The sequence below is a fragment of the Phalacrocorax carbo genome, chromosome 3 (genome assembly GCF_963921805.1).
Source record: "Phalacrocorax carbo chromosome 3, bPhaCar2.1, whole genome shotgun sequence".
Lineage (NCBI taxonomy): Eukaryota > Metazoa > Chordata > Aves > Suliformes > Phalacrocoracidae > Phalacrocorax > Phalacrocorax carbo.
The window spans coordinates 108,768,053-108,791,854 of record NC_087515.1 but is presented as its reverse complement, the minus strand read 5'-3'; the positions used below and the strand labels follow the sequence as shown (position 1 = coordinate 108,791,854).

General features: G+C 38.2%; 1 protein-coding gene across 4 annotated transcripts in view; it reads left to right on the top strand.

Annotated features, from left to right (window-relative positions):
* Nucleotides 1-23,802, top strand: part of MYT1L (myelin transcription factor 1 like) — a 237,359-nt gene that overhangs the window by 133,775 nt on the left and 79,782 nt on the right. For 2 of the 4 annotated variants that reach the window (XM_064447981.1, XM_064447978.1), the window contains exon 6: nucleotides 19,838-20,809. In XM_064447981.1, coding sequence (XP_064304051.1) covers nucleotides 19,838-20,809 — 972 coding nt within the window. Of the gene's footprint in view, nucleotides 1-19,837; nucleotides 20,816-23,802 lie in introns of all 4 variants that reach the window. The other 2 variants (XM_064447979.1, XM_064447977.1) reach the window with 1 other exon arrangement.

Genomic DNA, 23,802 nt, shown 5'->3' with positions numbered 1-23,802 from the left:
GCCTGTACAGTTCTCATAACAGTTTCTGTCACTTGTGCTGTAGATTATAGCAGTTTAGAAAATTTCCAAAAGTAACTATAGCCTAGGTGGACAAAACAGTTAAAATCCTAAGTATCGGGGAAGAAGAATTCCATTGGCAAGTGTAGGATGACAGAGTCAGCAATTAGTGGGGGGGAAGGGAAGAGAGGAGGAAGGTAAGGTATTTTACCATTTCTTAGACCAAATTCAGTCCTCTGTTAGAAAAGGGTAAATCCTGGGAAACTCAAGTACCTCACTGACATCTCATTGCCCATACTTTTTGTTAAAATAAAGTGAATTTTGGATGGGATTCTCAGAGGTAATATAGGTATACAGTTCTTACTGAAAATACTTGGACATTCACTGAAACCACCTCGGGCTTTTTGAAAATCCCATCTTTCTTGCCTCATCATTGATAAACTAAAGGACTTAGAAAATACAGATGCATCCTAAAGAAATGCTCTTACAGATCTCAGAATACCAATTTAAAGTAAAAAGAAAAAAAACCCCAAACATTTTTCCGACTCCCAAATTCTGTGCTCATATTTCTGTGCACAGTCCATTGAACCAAAAATAATGCTTGAAATTCCCCAGAAATGGCTGGTGTATCCTCTTTAAAATTTCATTAAATGTACTGAATCTCTTTGAAAACCAGAAATCTATTCATCTATCTATGAATAGGCTTGAGACGCCCTTACGTTCAGCACCACCACCAAAGGAAAGATGAATCTTTCTAATTTTCTGTATATTCCAGAAAGAAAGGGCAGATAGATGACTTGTGTTACGATAACCTAACCTGTAAATTGCAATACAAATGGGAAAGAGTAAGAGAAAAGGCAGCTTTTGGAGTGCCCCTTCTCTGTGATGACAATTGCCAAGAACCTTTGGATTGAAATCTGAAGGGTGCATTTGATTTGCAAGGCAAACCGAAGTACATTCTCCTGAGAAGAGCTCATTTCAGTTATTTCGGTCCTGAAGACTGGTTCACAAAGCTTTTCTATTATAGAAAGAAATCTTCATTGAAGGAGCTCCTGGAACAGATGTTCCAAGGTACCATTTAGCCCATTTCACATGAAGACATTCAAGATGGCTTATACTCCAGGTATTTCATAATCTGCCAGGGGCAGGAGGATTCAGGCTGATTCTAGATGTAAAGAAATTTGATATATCAATCAAATCCATTTCACAGATGATGCTACAAAAACTATTGCAGTTTCCCAAGAGGTGAATTGTTAGGATGTATAAATCTTTTAGACACTCCCTTACATTTTCTAATAAACTCAAGGTAGCTGGCATATAAAATATACCAATATGTGGTAGTGCATCTGATTTTTCAGGTGGAATATACTGCAAAAATAGCTGTAAAACATAGATAGCAGTGTATATTCAAATGCAACCTAATACAATTTTTAAGAATAAATAAAGGCTAGCACATGGATGTAGAGATAGATGTTCTATCTGTTTTCAGATTTCTTTAAACTGTAGGATTATTTTTTAAAATCTGCTAATATGTTTGGGTTTTTTCCTTCATTTCCATCAATCCACACAGACACATAGGCCCTCATAATTTGAAATCCACCTATCAGCTCTATTAGGATTGCTAGTGCCCTCTGCCATCTTCCTGATCCCCTCATCAGATTCCTTCTAAAGCACTACGTTCTCTAAGCAAGAGGAGACGTAAATGCTAATCTAAAGATGAAAGAAGGACTTGTGCTGAGGAAACTGTGGTGGCACACAGCTTTCCAGCTGTGCTTGCCCCTGAAGACACTCTACATCCTGATAAAACAAAGATGACATGTCTATATTAGCAAGGTCGCCTGTCCAGCCTGCTGACCACTAATCATATTCATTGATGCAAACTATGAGCAGGAAAGTGGTCATCTCTTTGGTGAACATGGTAGGTGTTCAGTATTAATCAGAGCAAAGAGCTAGACACACGTGTACCTTATAGGCAAAACACCTACTAGAAGAAAATTACAGCTTTAAATTAAGAGGCCAGAAAGCTTAATTCCACTGCTTAGGACAATGTACATGGAAAGAAGTGCATTTTCCAGGGCTAAAGAAGACTAAATAAATACATAAGAGTTTCACAAGGTGAAGCAGATCTTATCCCTTTGCTAATAAACTATTGCTGTATTGTTTCACCTCCTTCATAAAAGAAGATACCCTGTGCTTAGGGTATCTCACCAGTAATGATACGTAGAACAGAAAAAATAGAGTTGCAGCTGGAAGACATTTATCCTGGCCATTGTGTGGTTTGCTCTGGATAAGAAGTTGAAGTTGCCTTTCTGGTCTAGTTACAAAGTACTCAAGCCTGGGAGTGGTTGGGTCAAACTACAACATAACCTCTATTGATGCATTCTTTCTGCATTGAAGATGCAAGTATGGATTGCAAAGTGCTCTGCAGTTTAGCTGTTATTTCATATCGAGACCTTCAGACTAAACATTTTCTCTGAAAATATTTGTTGGAAATAATGTGATTAAAATATTTGGAACAAGTAGTTCAGAGCTGGAGACCTCAAGGTCGTAGAGTACAATGGGCAAACAGCTAGCCAGTAGGAGCCCTCTGGTTCTTGTGGAAGAAGTTCAGATCTATTTATCAGAGTTGTTATATGTTTGTGGTTGATTGGTTGGTTGGTTGGGGGATTGTTTAATCATGACTGTGGTGTTAGTTTAGTAAACTTTTCCTGCCGCTGTGTTCCATGCTCAAGGTGTTTACTGTTTGCTGCTCATTTCAGTATAATTCGTTAAGACCATTATTTAAGCATCATTTCTGAATACTTTGAAGTGAGATTGGGCCTGATTCTGTGCTCGTTTACATCAGGGCAAATCAAGAATAATTTTATGTCAATGGAGTTAAAATTACATGAAGTGATGTTGCACCTGTCCTACCTAACTTTTCCTCCCCTTGAAGAACTAGTTTAAAAGATTTCCTTCTATGTGAATGTTTAACTTGGAAGCTCAGTAAACCTTCCAGGCTGTGTTTAGAAACTTACATGTAACTTTAAGCAGTTAGTAGCCCTCTTCACTTTAACTGCCATGTTTAAATTTAGGAATGTATTTAAGTATCCTTCTGATGTAAAGGTTTGCATATTTAGTTCCTTTCCTACAAATAAAAGTCCTTAAATGATAATGCGAAATATCTGATCCTTCAAGAGCAAATGATTCAATTATAGCTTTATGCAGTGTAAAGAAATTATTCACCTTTGATGAGACAGATTATAGATCTCAGCCGTACATAACTTTTGTTGACGTAAGCAGAAATTCAGTAGAGGACAAAGAGTTCAGGGTCTGAACTAGAGGCCTTAGTAAGAGCATCATGGAACACATTCAGCACCACATTTGATTTTAATGATGCTTCATCCTGAATCCATTTTACATAGTGTGGGGTTGCTTGCTTTTATTTTTAATCATTAACCCTTTCCTTCAGTGTTAGCTGAATATGAGATGTTGGGTTCATTGTAATGTCAAATTGTTTCGGGGCTTATGCATGACCAAACCTTTCTCTAGTGTTACCAGAGCAGTAGGTCTGGAAAGGAACTGTATATCTCAGCAGTGCTGCTTTGGATTCTTGCAGATTGCAATCCTCAAGAAAAGGCTTCACAGAGCTTGCCTTTTCTGCATTTCCATTGCATCCTTCTGTCTGTGGATAAATTCTGAGTGGGTCCTTGATCTTGCCTCTTTCATTTTTTGTCTGGCAAGATCGTACAGTAAAATCAATTCTTTCTGGAATAAGATGGATTGGAGAAGAAATTCAGAGTGAACCTGCTGTAGCCTTAGAACTGTATTCCTATGCTCACTCAGATTCTCTGTAACGAGTTCATTACCAATGATCTTCTGGTTTTGGCACAACTGTGCCAAGAAGCTGGTGCTATAATGCTTTAAAGAACCAAGAGTGAACTCAACTATACAGCATCTCTTTGTATCCGTATTTACAAACATAATGACCTGATGTTTTTATAGAAAGTATCACACCTGGGATATGGCACTTTTGGAAACATATTCACGGGTTGTAGAAAACTGAGCTCTTCATGTTCTCTCTTTGAATTCCTTTCCCTTTCACAGTGCTACTTCAAAGTCTGCATTGTCCACACTGTACTGCAGCTTACACAGACTCTGTATGAATCCTTCTTGACACTACAGATGTAATGATTCTTAAAAATAAGTTTTGCTTGGTCAGTGGTAAAGGTTCCTATTTTTCCTCTTGTGTTTAGAGTGTAGCTCTAAAGACAGATTTTGATCACCCTATTCATTCACAATTCCCACTGAGTGTGCAGTATTTGTCCTAAAAGAGTGAACTCAAATGGTAGCTTTTCACCCTGAAAAGCAGAGAACCTTATTTGCTAGATGTAGGGGTTAATTTTCCACTATTACAGTTCCTCCAGGAGATAATAAAATGAAATAAATTTCCAGACTGGATTGATCATTTCCTCTGATCCATAGCTATTCTCATTAATCAAATTTGCAGTCCTGGCAAATGCCTCAAGTCACAGAAATTTTGTTTAACTGAATTATATAAATAACAACAGTAACAAAGCATTCTTCTGAAAAAAAAAAGATTTTATATACAATGAACATATATATGTAATTCTGAATACTTTTTATTATGGGAGCATTTTTTCCTTATTTCACAGGTCTCAGAACAATTCACTTTTGTGCTTTTGTCACCTGTATCACATATAACATAGTCCTTTTATATCATAAGAGATACTTTCCCTTCTGTGAATTAATGTATGTTACAGATGTTATTGAGAGAAGACTGTGGGAGCTACAATTAGCGAGCTGGACTCAAGCAAGGCCAAGTCGTTTAGCAGAAGACAGAGAGGACTAATGCTAGGGGAGAAACCACCTCAAAGAGTTTGATAAAGGATGTCTAAATAGTAATTAGGAAAGGCCACTAATGTGGTTATGGACTCAAGCTGGTTTTAGTCACTGGTGTTGAAATCCTCAGAATTATTTGGCACATAAAGGCTTCATACAGAAAGTACTGAAAGAATAGTCAGTCGCTAACATCCAGCATGTCAAGTATCCATAACACATTTTTTAATGATTTTTTTCCCAAGGAATCCATGGCAGATATTATATGCTCTGTGCAGTAAATATTACTGTTTTAGCAAAAATTTGCAGTGGCTCTGCAGCAGAAAATTTTGCCAGTTAACAGGATTGACAGCTCAAGATTTAATGGGGGTTTATTAGGTGAACTCATCAATCTGATAGTTCTGTCATCCCAAAGGCTTAATTTTGCAGGCTATACTATTCACAGGAAGAGTAAGTAATACTCTTGATGTGACACTATAGGAACCCCGCAGAAGAGCTGAATTTACTATTACAAAAAGAAACCAAGCAGGCATTTTCTTCCTTGTATCCTGCAGACTTGGATTATTGACAGTAACAAGGGAAAGGTCTGTGTGGCATGAATACTTACAGTTGCCTAACACAGGAGTGTTTCCAAAGCTGCACAGGCCCACGTCAGGCTAGGGTTATGTCTTTACATTTTCCAAAGCATATGTGGTGAGATTCCTTATCATAGACACTTTCAAGGCATGCTATGCAACTGCTTTTCTTCCGGTTTCTATTGTATCAAATCTATTGTTTTATCAACTGCCTCAACATACAGAAGTTCTGTATGAACAATATGCATCTGCTAAACAGTTTCTTGGACACCCTGTAAAGCACTGGACTGAAGTCTTTAGAGCTGTCAGAAGAGCTGTCTTTATCATCTGCAACAATTAAAATCTGCAACAATTAAAACATCATTCAACTTTAAAGGCTGGCATTCAATGGAAAGTTAAAAGTTGCTTCTGTTGCAATACATTGAATAAAACTTTGCCCTCAGATCATTAAGCATGAAATACATTTTTTAAAATAACAGTAGAAATAGACAGAAAATGTCTGTCTGTAACAGACATTATAATAGAATGAAAGATAATTATTACCAGACTCTTAGGAGTAGGGCTGGAGTTGGACTTACAGAAAGTATACTCAAGTTTATATTAGAGTTTGTTTACTATCTAATGAGAGCAGTCTGTGGATGTCCTTCTGTGAAAATACAGCCAGAAAGGGCAACTTTAAAATGAATAGAAACTGGAATCCTTTCTTGGGATCCAAGGATTCTTCTACATTTAATGGAGAGAGATAAATGTTTCAGAATAGAATGAAATGGAAATTCTGCCCCTATCTGTGACTTAGGAACCTGAGTTGAGTGCAAGAGGTGATTCAGGAGTCCAATGCCACATTTCCGTCTTCCCTAACACAGAAGGTTAGTGGCTAGACCAGAGGCTGCTTTGCATAAGCAATGCTCTTACGCATTCTGCTGAAGCTCTACCACACCCTAAGAAAAAAATCCAAGAATTGCAGTAGTCTGAAGGGGGTCATTATTCTGGGAAAGCAGGAATGCTGTGTTCTTGTCTTTGCTCCAGGGACACACTAACCATCTTATGAATTGACTGCTTAATATTAAGGTACAAAATCTAGTCTTGGGAACAGGGATCAGACACTACATTTCTCTTTTTAGGCAAGTGCCTTTGTATGATATGTACAATTATATATGTAACATTATATTTTTGCATGACCCAAATAGCATTAAAGAAAATAAAAAAGTGTAGGTCTTATGCTACTCTTGTGTTTTCTGCTTCCCAGTGGAGCTTGCATCCAATCTAGTTTTTATTGTGGTGACTAGAAAACTTTTTTGGGAGATGTGGTATTGAATCCACTCAAACTGGGAGAGCTTTTACTCTTAGTCTTCCAATTCTTTAGCAAGTGGCCTACTAAACAAGGTATTTTACCTGGGAGATGGGGGGGCGGGGGTGAGCAGGGGAAACGAAGGACAAAACAGGCAGTTCTTCGCTTGGCTATAAATTAAAGCAAGGCAGTCAAAGCAACAGTTTATGGGAAGCCTTTTTCTTTCAGGTGTGTACTAGAGTGTACCTATTGGATTGGGTCTCTCTGGGAACTTATGTATGAAAACACCCAACCTATAAAATCCTTTAAGGCTTAAATGGCAGATAGGTGGAGAGCTTCTTAAGGCTGGAGCTGGTTTGCTACACATAAAAGCAGAGCCTTCAACAGTTATCAGTGATAGAGTTTAGCTGACTCCCAGGTTTAAGCCACAAATGAGCACAGGTGTAGTTGTATCACCAAGAGAAATAGAAATGTGACTGTTCTTTTCTATACAACATGCCATATGAGAAGTCCAGTCTGAAAGCGATGGGGAAATCGCTGCTGCTATTCATAAGATCTTTTCTTTAAAGTGATTCATGTTGAAATGCCCATTAAAGATAAGTATGATTTTAAGAACGAATTTGATTCAATGGCTGGAGGGTCTTCTGAGACAGAAATGGAAAGAGTAAGTTCCAAGTGTAAAAGAGAGTGTAGGACTTATGCAGGAAAAGAAAAGGAATGCAGAAAGACATAAAGAAATGGTTAGGAGGTCAGCATGGGAGTACTGCAGAAAGGAAATGAAATACAGTGTTAGGATTCCTTCCTGGGACAGCAGAAAATTACAAAGACGTGAAAGCTGCTGTCTAGCATCTGCAATACGCAGAATCTTTAAAATAAAAATTAAAAAGCTTTAAGAAAGAAGGGTAATTTTACAGTATAGCTGTATATATACCTGTGTATGCAGAATCGGGGATAGACAAAATACCCACAACACAGGTGATACAGCACAGTACAGTTCTCTTCTGTTGTTATATTTTCCTCTCTCTAATATGTAAGCATCTTTCTACAGTTCATGATGTGATGTAACTTACTGTGTCTTTACACCATACCTATGGAATTTTATATTGTTAAAATAATTATTAAAATATTTATAGATTTTTAAGGGCTGGAAGTAATGTCTTGTGAGGAGCAGTCAAGGTCCCTGGGTTTTTCTAGTTTGGAGACAAGGAGGCTGCAGGGAAACCCCATTGCTCTCTACAGCTTCCCGAGGACGGGAAGTGGAGAGGCAGGTGCTGAGCTCTTCTCCCTGGTATCTATTGACAGGACGCGTGGGAATGGTTCAAAGCTGCATCAGAGGAGGCTTAGACTGGATGTTACGAAGCATTTCTTTACCAAGAGGGTGCTTAGGCACTGGAACAGGCTTCCTAGAGAGGTGGTCAATGCCCCAGGCTTCTCAGTGTTTAAGAGGCGTTTGGACAGTGTCCTTTAACTTTTGGCCAGCCCTGACGAAGTCAGGCAGTTGGACTAGATGATCATTGTAGGTCCCTTCCAACTGAAATAGTCCTGTTCTATTCTATTCTATTCAATTCAATTCTATTCTATTCTATTCTATTCTATTCTATTCTATTCTATTCTATTCTATTCTATTCTATTCTATTCTATTCTATTCTATTCTATTCTATTCTATTCTATTCTATTCTATTCTATTCTATTCTATTCTATTCTGTTGTCATTGTCATTGTTATTAGGAGAACCAGAACTAGACAGATTGCAAAGCACTTTTAAAAACCCAGCCAATAAGTGTTGACTCTCAGAGACTTTTTATAATGTGGAAAACCAAAATTATTAAACTTGCCTTGATCTGTGGAGAAGATACAAACAGTGATGAGTCAAAATTACTATTTAGAAATGCATAACTAAAAGTAATGGCAATATATTCATAAAAGAAATAATAACTGTCCTTTGGCAAATATGTGTTTTGCTTGAAATCGGCACATTGCACATCACTGAGAAGATAAGCAGTGTGGAAATAGTGTACACAGTTTATCTGAGTTTTAGGAAAGGATATGGTGCAGTTCCATTTAATACATTCATTTTGAAGTCATAAAACATAATACCGCACCAGACACAAAGGTACAAAGGGGAAAAGTTCATGTTGGATAGGTTAATTCCGTTGGCTCTTAAGTAGCTCAGATACTTCAGTGTGCAGAAATTTGTTAATGAGACGAGAGACTAAAAATAATCATACAAAGTGCAGTTCAAAGTGAACGATATGTTAGGGTGATTTCAGTATGAATCACTTGATGAATACTTGAAGAAAAAATAAAAACAAAAATAATTTCAGGCAGAAGTAGAGTTATTGACTTTATCTCATGTACATTACTTTTACCAGTGAACTCCAGCAAAAACACTTCTGAGCTGAACCATCCTGAGGCCAGACTCAGACTCAGGTTTTAGTTTTGTACAGTGTAAGATTATCTCTGTATCTACATGTGTTTGTGTGTGTGCATCTATCTTGGAAAACTGGCTATTGTGGGTATTTGTTTGATTGAGCCACTTTGTTGTTTCTGTGAGACAGATGAAGTAAGAGTTTCAGCAGAGACGTCGTGCACTGAGATTGTGCTGCTCTAGGCTGTCTAGGCACTGTGAGGCTGGCTACAAAGTCATTGTCACCATAACTGGCAGGTATATCTTTAGTTGGAAATATATACAAATATATGTAAATATGTAGGTGGTTACTTTTGTCCAGCAAAAGTTTTCTTTTTATGAGACACAAGGTTTCATCATCAGGACAGATATTGCAGTGCTGATCTGAACAGCAGTGGGAAATGCCTCATATAAGGAGGAGCTGACAATTTCTAAAATGATGGCACTGTGTGTTCTTTAGGTGGACAGGTAGTTGGAAGAGCCTCACTGGAAATGTCTTTGCAGATGCAGTAGTGACAGAAAAAGATTTTTAGATCTGTAACCACTTCCTGCATTTGACAGGTCTCTGGTACTCTAATCTCCTTCTTGGACTTTTCCAATCTTAGAGGCCATCTGAACATTAATATATAGATGGCAAAGAAACTGAAGATAATAAAGAGTCTTTGTAGCTAGCTAAGAGCTAGCTGCACCACTGAGTCACTATTTTCTGGGTTTTGAGGTCCACTGTATACATATTCTTGACTGACTGGAATACCATGGTTAAAAGAATAGTTTCCCATTTATCTTACTTGTTCCTTCTGAAGCTATGGTTAACAGTATGCTTTCCATCAATCCCAACTTACAGATTCTCCTGCCTTGTTCCCCATCCCTTCAATCACAGTAATCAAAGGCTACACCTATGTGGGTGAATAAAACAGACCACAGTCCACTCATTTAATGCCGAGTTACACAGTTGCATGACTCTGGTCCCTACAGCTATGCTTTACCTTCCAAATTAGGATGACCACATTCAAACTGCTTCTTGGGAATGGTCCCTAACCAGCACCTCTGCACTGTGCCTGGACATTGCTGGCAGGATGCTAAGTCCCTCAAGTCAAAACCATGCCAGGGCTTCACTAAGAGTGAAGATGAATAATCGCATGCCACTGTTTGGTCTGGTGTTCTGTCCCTAATTAATTTATACAAGAATGGCTATAACCAAAGAGGCAAAGCACCTTTTCTATTTACTTTCTCCTTATTCCATGGAGTATTACTCAGCCTCCCCTGTCATGGATAGGGAATGAGGGAAATGTAGATGAAGAAGCTGGATGAGGGGATAAAGAAAAAAGGAACAAATCCCCTAATGAAAAGCTGTACATTTCAAATGAAGTAAAGTCTGGCACTTGTATACATAGAAGTCTTTGTCCTTCCAGATCCCTTGGCACTGAACTCATTGAGAGAACAGAAAGAGAGACAGGAAGAAGAAATTTCAAGGATATTATATTTAGCAGTTCTCTCATCCTCTAGAACAATAATGATGTGTGCCTCCGTCCCCTCTGCCAGTCAGGTCGGATTATTATCAAAGCACAAACAGGCTTCCTTTGGTAATCAAACACACTAAAAATAAGTAATTAAACTTAAAATGGAGATCAGACTCATCAACAAGCTATAACTCTCTCCATGTAACTCATGCAGTCACAAGCATCTATCCCATCCAAAGTATCCGTACTACCCCATCCACACCGACCCTTCCCTATATAACTTTGTCTCTGTCTGCAACCTAAAGATACCTCCTTTTGGGCACCTTCTTCGTTCCTTCCTCCCTGCAATTCCTACTGTGTGATAGGATTCATCCCATCAATTTAATTTATAACCAATCAGGAGAAATAGTCACTTCTAGGGAATAATTCAGCCAATCTACTTTAGACATCTAGCTTAGGATGAGTTATATCCCAGGTTGCATGGTTTTGTCCATTGCCTATAAGTGGAGTCTAGATGCCTAGTTCATATGGAGACGTTCAATATGGACATCTGCAATGAGTCAGAGATCTGAACTGAAACAAAACCAGTGAAGTTATGTATCTCTACAGTAACAGTTTCCCACATGTCTTTCTTAGAGATTTGTATGTGAGAAAGAAAACGTTAGTTTATGAACTGAAAATGTGTTCTTCAGGCTGAATCCTTCGTAAAGCAATGATCACGGAGAAGGGTGTAGGTAGGGGTCACTGTCTCCTAAGCAGCCTTCGGAGTAGCCCCATAAGAAGCTCCATATCAAGAGCTGTATGAGTGGGTATTCTCCCATCCGTGCAGCTGGTCCTCTGCTCCCCTGCTGTCTTCCTGCTGTATCTCAGTATTTGGAGAATAGCTTTGGCTTCCTTATTGCCTGCTGCCCTGCTGAGCTGCGGAAACCTGAGAGAAAGCAAGAACTGCCATACTCCATCGAGTCATTATAAGGCTATGAGACAGAATATCTCCCCTCCCTCATATAGGCTTCCTGGGGAGAAAAAAATAGGATGAAATGAATACCAGCCATCAGCTAAAGCCATCTCATTATCAGCCAAGGCAGAAGTCAGGTTAAAATGGTTAAGGGCTGCCTGAACCTGATTCTTGAATCATGGACCAGATGGGGATGACTGGCTAAATTGTACTGCCCTTGCAAACCCAGTATATTGACTTCTGATCACAAATATTCTCAGCAAGTTCATTCTCAAACCTAAGCATATGCCCTCATACCAAATTTTGTCGATACTGCAAACCACACAAGCAAGCTTCATACCAAACAGGACGGTTGCCTGTAGGTAACGGAAAAGTATTTTCTGCTCTCTGTGAGGTGGAGAAAAAAAAATCCCCAGCATATTCATTGCCTTTTGACTTTTTGGAAATAACGTTTGGCTCTCAGGATGAAAAGACTGGAGATTGTAAACAGAAGGTTGCAGGAAGTGATTCCCCTTTATTCAGCACTTAGTGTAGCACTGAAACTCCAGTTTTGGGCTCTTCAACACAAGAAAGCACTGCAGTACTGGAGTCCAGTGGTGAACAACCAAGATGATTAAAGAGCTGAAGCACATGATGTACAGACAGACTGAGAAAAAAGGGTTTGTTCACTGTGAGCAGGAGAAGGCTAAAGGGAGGTCTTATTCCTGTCTTCAGCTACTTACTGTAGAATCATAGAATGGTTTGGGTTGGAAGGTACCTTTAAAGGTCATCTAGTCCAACCCCCCTGCAATGAGCAACATCTTCAACTAGATCAGGTTGCTCAGAGTCCAACCTGACCTTGAATGTTTCCATCTACCACCTCTCTGGGCAACATGCTCCAGTGTTTCATCGCTCTCATCATAAAATAATTCTTCCTTATATCTAGTCTAAATTTACCCTCTTTTAGTTTAAAACCAATACCCCGTTTCCTATTGCAGCAGGCCCTGCTAGAGGTTTGTGGCCATCTTTCTTATAAGCCCCCTTTAAGTACTGGAAGGCTGCAATAAGGTCTCCCTGCACCCTTCTCTTCTCCAGGCTGAACAACAACTTGCTCAGCCTGTCCTCATAGGAGAGGTACTCCATCTCTCTGATATTTGTGGCACCCCTCTGGACCCACTCCAACAGGTCCGTGTCTTTCCTGGAGCTGAGGGCTCCAGAGCTGGACGCAGGACTGCAGGTGGGGTCTCACCAGGGCAGAGCAGAGGGGCAGAATCACCTCCTTCAACCTGCTGGCCACGCTTCTTTTGATGCAGCCCAGGATACAGTTGGCCGCCTGGGCTGAAAGCGCACATTGTTGGCTCATGTCCAGCTTTTCATCCACCAGTACCCCTGCATCCTTCTCTGCAGGGCTGCTCTCAATTCCTTTATCCCCCAGCCTATATTGATACTGGGTGTAACCCAACCCAGGTGCAGAACTTGCACTTGGCCTTGTTGAACCTCATGAGGTTCACATGGGCCCGCTTCCTGAGCTTGTCAAGGTGCTTCTGGATGACATCCCATTATGTGGAGGGTAGAGAGAAAATCAAGGTGTGCAGTGACAGAATAAAAGGCAACAAACACAAGTTGTAACAAAAGAAATGCCATTTAGAAATAGGAATTTTTCACCATGGGTGAGGTGAAACACTGGAACAGATTTCCCAGAGATGCTGTGGTATCTCCATCCTGGACGGTATTCAAAACTGGACTGACAGGACAGGGCCCTGAGAATGTTCTTTAAGCTGGCCCTTCTTTTTGAGCAAGAGTTGGCTCAGATAGCCTCCAGAGGTCCCTTCCAACCTCAGCTACTCCATGATTACATGGCATCAGTGTAATGTAAGATGGCATGTGAGACGCTCTAAGATCAAGTAAAAGCAAGCAGCATCTTGTGGTGAAAAGACAAAGTCTTAACAAGACCATATCAGCTTGAGTCAGAACCTAGATAATTTTTAAGAAGCTGTTGTAGCCTGTCACTTGAAGCAAAATTACCGCAGTCATTATCTTGCCAGAGGAGCTGTCAGGTTTCACAGAATCACAGAATCATTAAGGTTGGAAAAGACCTCCAGGATCATCAAGTCCAACCGTCAACCCAACACCACCATGCCTTCTAAACCATGCGCTGAAGTGCCACGTCCACATGTCTTTTAAATACCTCCAGGGATGGTGACTCCACCACCTCTCTGGGCAGCCTGTTCCAATGCCTGACCACTCTTTTGGTAAAGGCATTTTTCCTGTTATCCAATCTAAACCTCCCCTGATGCAGCTTGAAGCCATTTCCTCTCATTCTGTCTCTAGTAACTTGGGAGTAACTTGGGAGAAGAGACCGACACGCGCCTCACTACAGCCTCCTTTAAGGTAGCTGTAGATGCTTTCTATAGATCTTCAGATCCTTTCCAAAACTGTACTGATACAGGTAGCTTATAGGGACTTAGGGTGGGAAATCATGGGTGAATAACAAATTACATCATTTTATAAATACGTTGCATCCCCGTTCTTCTGGATTATCTGATGCTCTCTCTCTTTATCTAAATTCCTGCCTGATTCTATGATATTAATAGGAATAATGCAAGTAAGAACATCTATATTCTACCAATACTATATGTGAATATTTGTAGATTATGATGCTATCCATGCAGGTCTGACATAGGGGGAGGGGTAATAGCAGGTCGTAAGGATGGCATAAGCAAAGAAAAACGAGTATTTCAGGGTACTGATTGTATACAAACACCTGTGCATTTAGGTGACAATACATTGATTTGTGCAGAAAACTAATTCTTAAAAAATGCTGCTACACCAAAGTAATTTATAAGTATTCGTTGTTTCTAATTAAAATGTATTTTATTAGCAAAAAGAAGAAAAAACAAGGAATGCTTCTATATGTCAGTAATCACTCCACAACAGGAAAGAAAGTCAGGTCTGTGAGGATCTCTTTTACTCCTTAGGGGAAAAAAAGAAAAAAAGTAGTACTTAATTTTCCAGTGAGCAAGATCAGATAAAAAGTGGAACCCACAGAAAATGAAAAGATCAAAATGTAGCAGGGAAAAAAAATAGGAAGAAAAGACACAGTGAGCCAGCAAATTATGTACAATATTTAAGTCTGTATGGGCTTGCTCTGTGGTCCTCACTCCTACTTTACTGACTCCTACTGTGATGTGCTGTGTTCTTTAGCTCAGACCTTTCCTGCCATGCTTAATGACTTCTACTCTTCATTCATTTTACTTTGAGCATTGGTTGTTAGTTGACTACTATAATTATTGTACGACAGTCTAAACAGTAAATCCCAGTATTATAATTATTATTAAGTAGGTATAGCAAGCGGGGCGGGGGGGGGAGTGAAAAAAAAACAGATGTACTGGAATAATTAGAGTAATCAAGTAAACAAGTGAACAGTTATCTTTTTCTTTTGACTTCCATTAGGTAATATAAGGTCCATAAAGAAATCAACAACTGTAAAAGCAACTTGCTTGGGTCTTTACCCAAGGTACTTATAGTATAAAAGAACTTCAAGAACTTCTGCAGAAATGAAAGACTTGCACATGGTCAACTTTAGTGTTCAGTGTGTCCCTGAAATAGACATATTCAAAGGCTTGGGCTCTGATCCAAATCCCATGTCAATAGGATTGTTCAGACTTGTAGAGACCTTGCTTAGGCCCTCGGAGAGCTACATGTATGCTCTATTTCTTCAGTGTGGAGTGGAGAAGTTGTTGAGAGATCACTGAGTTTTCCACCTCTTCAGTTTCTTTACTCATAAGATTTTCCCAGAGGACAAGGCAACATACAAACAAACCCTGACCCCATAAAATGATGTAACTTTCTAAGATTTGGGATTAATTTCTGCCAACATTCTTTTGCTAAATAGTTCTCATATGCCAGCTATCATAGATTGTATTGTGGAGATGTATGCACACACCTCACTTTACAGCTTAGAGGGAGAAAAATGGTGAAGTAGGATCATATGCTGAGCACTTAGGAACTGACAAGTGGCAGTAGCAAGAGCAGTGAAGTGTTTTAAAACAGGCAATGCTGCCTGGATAGTGAAACCAGCCATCTGGGCAGGAAGCCTAGGTTCAGCTTGTTAGCCATCATATTTTCCCGTGCTGGGGAGAAAGTGAGTAATTTGATACATGGACCACAGATTTGGAAAGTCTTGTTTCTGAAAGTCTTTGGCCTTTGGTAGGAATGTAACTGCTATTACTGAAGTATCATTGCCTCTCTCTGCAGAATCTCTCAAACTAAATGCTGTATATTTTCCTTTTCAAAAAGAAGGTGCTGTTTTGCATGACTCCCCACGCTAAAAAGAGCAAGCCATTTCTTCTGCCAAAAAATTGTTTAAATATGGATGTGATAGGAACAAAGGGAGGAAACAATGAAGGACGTAGAGGCTGTAGTCCTTATTCTCCAGTGACTCCTGGTATGACATGGAAAGAGTCACTCAACTTCTGTGTGTCTCAATTTCCCATCTGTAAAATGGGGTTACAATACCTACCTCACAGGGGTGTTGTGAGGCTTTTAAAAATAATGATTGTAAAGTGCTTTGAGATCCTTGGATGAAAGGTACAATAAGAAATCAAATTATTCACTTTTTTTAGTGCAATACAAGAGTGCACTTCTGTTGAGATGGCTAAAGGCTTCCAGCTCTATAGTTATTCCACATACTCTTCACTCTAATTTCTGCTGGGAGTTAAAAAGAACAACTTTTGCAATCAAGAATACCTAAATTGTCGTAGTATTGATGAGGGTTCAAATAATCTGATGTTCCTTTTAAACTGTGTTGCATATTCCTTGGCCATGAAACCCTAAAGCTGACGGAAGAAGTTCATATGATAACTCTGTCGGCTGTTCACCAAAACTGGCTAACTTGTGTCTTTTTGAGACAAACTCAGCCTCTTCGCCAAATGAAAACTGCAATTCAGGTCAATGGTTACAAAACTTATGTAGGAGTAGAGTAGGTGTATTAGTCCTATATGCTTTGCAGTCATTTAACAAACAGCCATTAAACAGCACAGTGTAAGGGCAGTTACCATGTTAAAGGTTAAATATTAGGAATCACAGAAATGTGAGATGAGAAAAAGATTAGATTTTACAGAGCTGAATCAAAGAAAAGGCACATACATTCACGTAGAGCTGCTAGGCTAACATACTTTCCAGAAGACCCTTAATGAGTACACAAACTAATTTGGCACTTAAAATTTCAGTTTAATAAACAGGTGACACAGGTGCTTTAGTAAAGCAGGATCATCATCCAAAAGGCTGTCATTGAGAAGATCACATAGTATGTATAAATATCCCTTTCATTAAAATTAACTGCTGCATGGAGATAAGAAACATGAGCAAAATAGCTGTTAAAGAAAGTAGATGCAAGAAAAGGCCCAAAATTAAAAGAGGAGGAATGAAACATGATTAAAATACCGTGGTTTCCTGCCTCTCTCATCAGGGATTTGTATTTTACACTTTCTTCTCCTCCACCACCTTTTTTTTCTTCTTCTTTTTAGGATTGAACGGGCAGGAGAACTGAAAAGGATATAACCAAACAAACAGAATAATAAATATTATAGTTACAGCTTTCACCCAGCTTCACCTACTCAAAAGGAATTTACATGTCTTCACTCATACAGTACGTGATTCATATTTTGACTTTTCACTGTTGTGGAGGCAAAGTATAACATATTCCTCCCATTGTTATCATTTACACGACTTTCATTAATGTAAAAACAAAAACAATCCCCTTTTTTAAAAAACAAGCCCTGAAACATTTCACATTTCAAAAGTTGGCCTAGAATAGTCACTGCGTACCTGAACAGTTCTCTGGATGGCTTGAAAAAATAAGGGTTTTTCCTACTCTTTATTTCAGTATCTTGCTAGAGCTAGATCTGGACTGATTTCACCAGTGTTTGTAGATATCTCATCTGGCACTGGCAATTTTGGAGTTATAACTCACTGCTTCTTTAATTACTTTGATGTTCCTTCTGCTATATCTGACTGCCCATCAGATGTAGTTACAAGAAGCACCCCACAAAAGCAGCAGTTTCTACTGAACAGGCTTCTTGGCATCAGGTTTTATCCTTAATATTTAAATTAATGTGGGATTTGTTTGTACATTTCACTTTAGAAAATTATTATTAGTGTATTAAAACATTTGCTTTTCAAATAGCACAAACTAATTATCCAGTAATCCTTAACTGCCTACTTCTGTGCAGTCATTCAAGATGGAAATTTTTCAAATAAGAAGTTTAAGTGGCATCCCTTACTTTTACACTGAAAAGCTGATACTCTGATAAACTTAATTTTTGAGGGACTGAAACATAAATATGAATTATGATTATCTTGAGAGCAACAGCAACTAAAATAAAAACACCTTTGATTATAAGTAGGTAACCCACTATTGACTTGGAATATCGTCTTGTAAAAATACCATACATCCTTCCCTATTAATTATCTTCCCACTGTATTCAATTAGATAATATATATTATATAATATTTTACCTTTAGAGTGTTTTTATCCCTAGACATAGCCTAGTCATCTACCAGTTCTGCTGCTTAACTACAGCCTACTATCATCCCAGGATCCCTAACCACTGTGTAGAAGGAATACTATCTTGTGGCTGAAATATTAATTATTGTGCTGTTGAGCTTTGTATTTAAAACTCTGATTTATTATCTTGTCCACTGACATAAAAATTATTTTTATCAAAAATGAGTTCCAATCTCAAAATGTTAGTGTACAAGCCACCTACTACCTGAAATTTCCCACTTTGGTTTGTTTAACCCAAAACATAAAAGACACACTTTAGAAAATGCTGTGTGTTTAGGTGTACCAGTGTTGAAAATACATCTGAGCTGAAAAGATGCTATCAGAAGTTGATGAACTAGCTCTTGAGCAGGTGTTAATTGTCCTAGCTCTACTGGTTTCTTTCAATTTGCACCAGCTGAAAAACTGCCCTAGCATGTCAATGTAATGACAGATTTAGGAACTTTCTTTTCCAATTGTGATGCAAAACATTTAAATATTGCTCAAGTAGCCAATTAGCCAAATATAATTTATGAGACGTTCATTGACAAATAATGATGAATGTATACGTGCTTTAAGAATGGGTCTAAGAATAACATAACTTCTGAGTGAACATAAGATATCAGAAAATGCTCTCTGGATGATATTCATCTGACCAAATATGGATATCTTTAAGGTAGGCATCTAATCTAAGTCCCTTTGTTGTCAATGAAGAGAAACAGGCACTTCTAGTAGTTATTAATTTTATTCTCAAGAAGATGTCTTAAACAGATCAGGTGGGCTGTATCCTTAAAGTGTCTGCTTCTCTTACTAAGGACAGGAACATCAAATAACTTACTTGGATATAGATGCTTGCCTTGCTCATGTCTCAAGTTAGGTGAGATGAATCTCACCCTCAGGGCCTCGTATTGGCTCCATCTTGTTAAGCTGTCCCTCTATTATTCAACGGTTACTAAAACAAAGCTAAGTAAAATGTGGTAACACGGCACCATTATGTGACAATACACAGGACAGTAAATAACAGCCCTATCATACATGTATGATCATATAATTTGGGCTAGCATATATACTTAAAATTATATTGTGCGTATAATTGCTTCTATCTTCCTTTCATGTAACGACTCTTTCAAAATTCTTACTTCTCCACAGTTTGCATAGTTAAACTGAGAGATTTTGATTTCTACTGATGGATCCACTAAGAAAACCGCCATTTTGATCTTTGTGTATAGTCGTTGGTTGTCAAGTGTTAATGGTGTGTATGGTGTTAAAAAAGTGACAATTTCCTGCTTGGTATATATCCTTTCTCTTTTGGTGAATGGTGTTCATCAGTAAGAGAATAAATCCAGTAGTACTCACTCCTTTACCATCTATGATATTTACAGGAAATACAGGAGTGAGAAAGTTGCAGTGCTAGGCAATTATGTCATATTAGTAATATGATTGTAATAAACCCCATAAAACTGTAAATATAGAAGTCAAAGAAGAAACATAAGTATTTATGCCATAATATTTAGCAGTAGCAATTAGCATTTTGATTGCTTTTTTCTTATCGGTTCTGTGAAAGAATTTCATGTGAATAGCAAATAAACAAAAATAGCCTTATGGACTTTAGAGAAATTCACTTCACATGGGCCTTAGTGTTATAGAATTGCTGTATGATTAACAATATTTGACATGCAGTTTGTTTTCTGTCCGTGCAATTGCAACAACAGTTCCAATTGTAGCCACTTTTTTCTTTTCTTTTCCTTTTTCTTTCTTTCTTTGTTTCTTTCTTTGTTTCTGTTTTTTATGCAGAAGACCATCAAATGAATTGTCACAATACTCGAATAATGCAAGACACAGAAAAAGACGATAACAATAATGATGAGTATGATAATTACGATGAACTGGTGGCCAAGTCATTGTTAAATCTTGGCAAAATTGCAGAGGATGCAGCATACAGAGCCAGGACAGAATCAGAAATGAACAGCAATACATCTAATAGTCTGGAAGATGATAGTGACAAAAATGAAAATATTGGTCGGAAAAGTGAGCTGAGTTTAGATTTAGACAGTGATGTTGTTAGGGAAACAGTGGACTCCCTTAAATTATTAGCACAAGGACATGGTGTAGTGCTTTCAGAAAACATTAATGACAGAAATTATGCAGACAATACTTCACAGCAAGATAATAGGAGTATGAACTTTGTAATGCTAGGGAAGCCTGTGAACAATGGACTTACGGAAAAAATGGTGGAGGAGAGTGATGAAGAGGTGTGTCTCAGCAGTTTGGAGTGCTTAAGGAACCAGTGTTTTGATCTGGCTAGGAAACTCAGTGAGACAAACCCACAGGAAAGAAATCAACAGCAAAACATGAACACTCGTCAGCATGTCAGGCAAGAAGATGACTTCCAAGGAAGAACACCAGACCGGAATTACTCTGATATGATGAACCTAATGAGGCTTGAAGAACAGTTGAGCCCCAGATCTAGGACTTTTTCTAGCTGTGCAAAGGAGGATGGTTGTCATGAAAGAGACGATGATACCACCTCTATTACGTCAGATAGGTCTGAAGAAGTGTTTGATATGACAAAAGGTAACTTAACCCTGCTTGAGAAAGCAATTGCTTTGGAAACTGAGAGAGCAAAAGCCATGAGAGAAAAAATGGCAGTGGAAGCTGGAAGGAGGGATAATATGAGATCATTTGAGGAACAGTCTCCAAGACACCTTTCTGGAGATGACAGGAAGCCTAAACCCAGTGACGGCCATGTCAAAAAGCCATATTATGGTAAAGGTAATATTTCTATATACCGTATGTTATGTCATGAGAAAGTGTGAGCTAACGTGTTAAGTTTTGCGTTGAATCCTGAAAAGAAGTTATTCATTCCACAAAATGGGAACCTTATTTAAATTGCAGTAGTGTGCCATGATGGTAAAATAGCATCATGCTGTGGTCATAAAATAAATGAAAAAAATAATCATTCTGCAGTGTTAGAAATATGTACAGTATTTCAGTGAATATTATTGGGCAAAATTTAAAAAATAACTTTTCAGGGAAACAAAAATAAGAGATCATGTTGAAAGAGGCAAAGATTTTTCTCAAGTTTTTAATATATTTTATAGTAATAATTAAAAAACAATGAAGAGAATTATGTTGCAAACTACGTCGGAGAGTGGGGTTTTGTGTAGCAGGTAGTCAATCAGCTATGAAGTGCATATTTTACAGATTGGATTGGGTAGGTGGCATCATGATTTATAAAATTATCATCAAATGACAGTTATTGATGAAGCCTCTCCCATCTAAAATGTAGAATTGCCTGATAGAAATTGAACAGTATCAGAATGACCGATAACGTAAGATAGGAGCAGTGACTGCACATTAATTATCTTAAGATAGTAAGGTAATGGAAACCATTTGCTATGCAAGGCATGGTGTGGCCTGGGCTGAGATCAATAGCAATTTCTTTCTTATGTGCATTCCACTTCACTGGTTTCATTCCATTGTGGAAACAGTTAAGGTGCTGCCTTGACCATAATTCAATATAAAAAAAAAAAAAGAAAAAAAAAAAAGAAAAAAAAAGAACAGACTAAAGGTTACCTTTAGAATGCCTTTTAATTTATGGGATTATCATGGTGATGGTGTGTTTATATCACCACACCCTTCTTCAATGTGTCTACATCTGTACATGTAGGGCCATGTTCTATAAAGTGTTCAATACCTCCTGAGACTCATTGAACACCCCTGATTCCCATTGACTTTAGTGGAAGTTGAGGACGTGGTATTTCTTGGGAGATGTTAAGAAGGGACTGGGTTCATCTTATATTTGTTGTAAAAATATTTGGTTTCCTTTCTACAACTGAGATGGTGGGCATTTTTCTCCTTTTATAAATCCCTGTTTTGAAAGAGTAATACCCTAAGATCTGCCTGTGACATTCAGGTAGGCAGACAACATCTTGGTCCAAGAACGGTTTTGATCTTTTTTTACAAGCCAAAAGAAAAGTAACGACCAATCTTTTAGAAAAGCATGGAAATTACTGATGTCAAACCCTCTTCTGCAATGTATTTTAGTGAAGTTTTGTTTGTATTAAACACAGATATACGGTCTAGTGAGTGCTGTAGTAACTTCGGGTATTTGGGGAAGACAACTTTATTTAGTTAGTGTATTACTGCATAGCCATGTGGATGTTGTGCTAAATGTTGCTTGCATTTGACCTGTTGTAGGTACATTTCCCTTTGAAGATATGTCTCTAATGAAACATGGCAAACCAATATTAATTTTTGAAGACCTTTTTAACTCTGGTGTTGTCCAGCCCTTCCAGTGTATATATGCCCAGGAAAGCACTTATGCATATAGATCTGCTGTCTCCAAAAAGACTATATAATTTCTGACAGTAACAAAAGTATGGACTTCCTATTTCAGTAAATAATAGAGCTTCTTTGAACCATCCTATCTCTTGGGAGCTGCAGGCTGAATTAATAATAGGTCCAAACCCCAGCCAGGGACTAAATATTGTGGTAGTTTGGACCAAGAAACTTTGTGGAGTGGATCATTCTATGCTTTTTTAGTAAAGGAAGAGAGAAAAACTTATTCCTTCCTTACTTTAAAAAACATAGGAAACATTCTGGCAGTTGTTGAGAGAGGAAGTTTTAAGTAAGACAATTGCTCATATCATTTGTTCTCCACTCACACATTATATTCCAAATACTCCTGGAAGAGATACCCACAGAGATGTATGATATGGTTAAGTAGAAACTTTTTGTGTACACAAGTTTACAGTGAGAACTACCTCCTGGCTTCAGGAGTTCTGCTTTCAAAGATTGCTGAAACAACTGTTAAGGGACTGCTAACCTTTTTTTCCCCTGCCATTTAAAGCCTTCTAAACAGGCTTTCTTCTGAAATTTATGAATTTTGAAACCTTTTGAGTCCTCTGACAATCTCCACTCAGGCAATACTCCCGTTGTGGCAAGGAGTGAGGAAAGGTTACAGAATCAAATAAAACTATGCAATATTTCTCCCAATTATCAGAAAAGGATTTACAAAAGAGTATTGAGTGTTTTGTGCAAAGCTGTGGAAAGTTTAGTCAAATGTCTTCCATTAAAAGCAATGGGAAATTGTGCAAGTACAATTTTATGCAAGTTTTGAAATCATTAAGAATAGTATACAGCATCTTTTCTGACTCGTTAGACCATAAAGGCTCTTAAGGATCTGTTACATGCTATAACTTTATAGCATAGACTTGAATATAGAGGAGGATTTGCTTGACACTGTAGGATGTATGTGTCCAGATCCTCAGCTGCTCTAAATCAGAACACCTTCACTGACTTCGGTGGAGTTCTGGCAATGTGGAGTAGATAAAGTTCCTCTAGTTTAAAGTCTCTAAAAAGCCATTATGGTCTATTAATCATCTACATTTTTGCAGTCCTTGAATATTGTTATATTTACATAATTTATATTTCATTTACATTACTTGTTCACTTATCTAATACTTTTACACATCCCAGAGTACTTGACATGAAGAGTTGCTTAGAGTTGTGTATGTATGTAGCTGTGGGCTTGCTGTTCTAGTGGTCTCAGCACAGGCCTATCTGGCAGGAATTCCAGTCCCTCCTCTGACATTTGCTCCTTCTGTGGCCTTGGGTTTAAATTTTTGATTTCTTTGCTTCAATTTCCTGATGTATAAGATTACGGTATTTCCAGAAGTGTTGTGATAACCATGTAGCACTTTGGAGACAGAACTGTATGTGTATTTATCATTAAAGAGCATGAAACAAGGAACTGT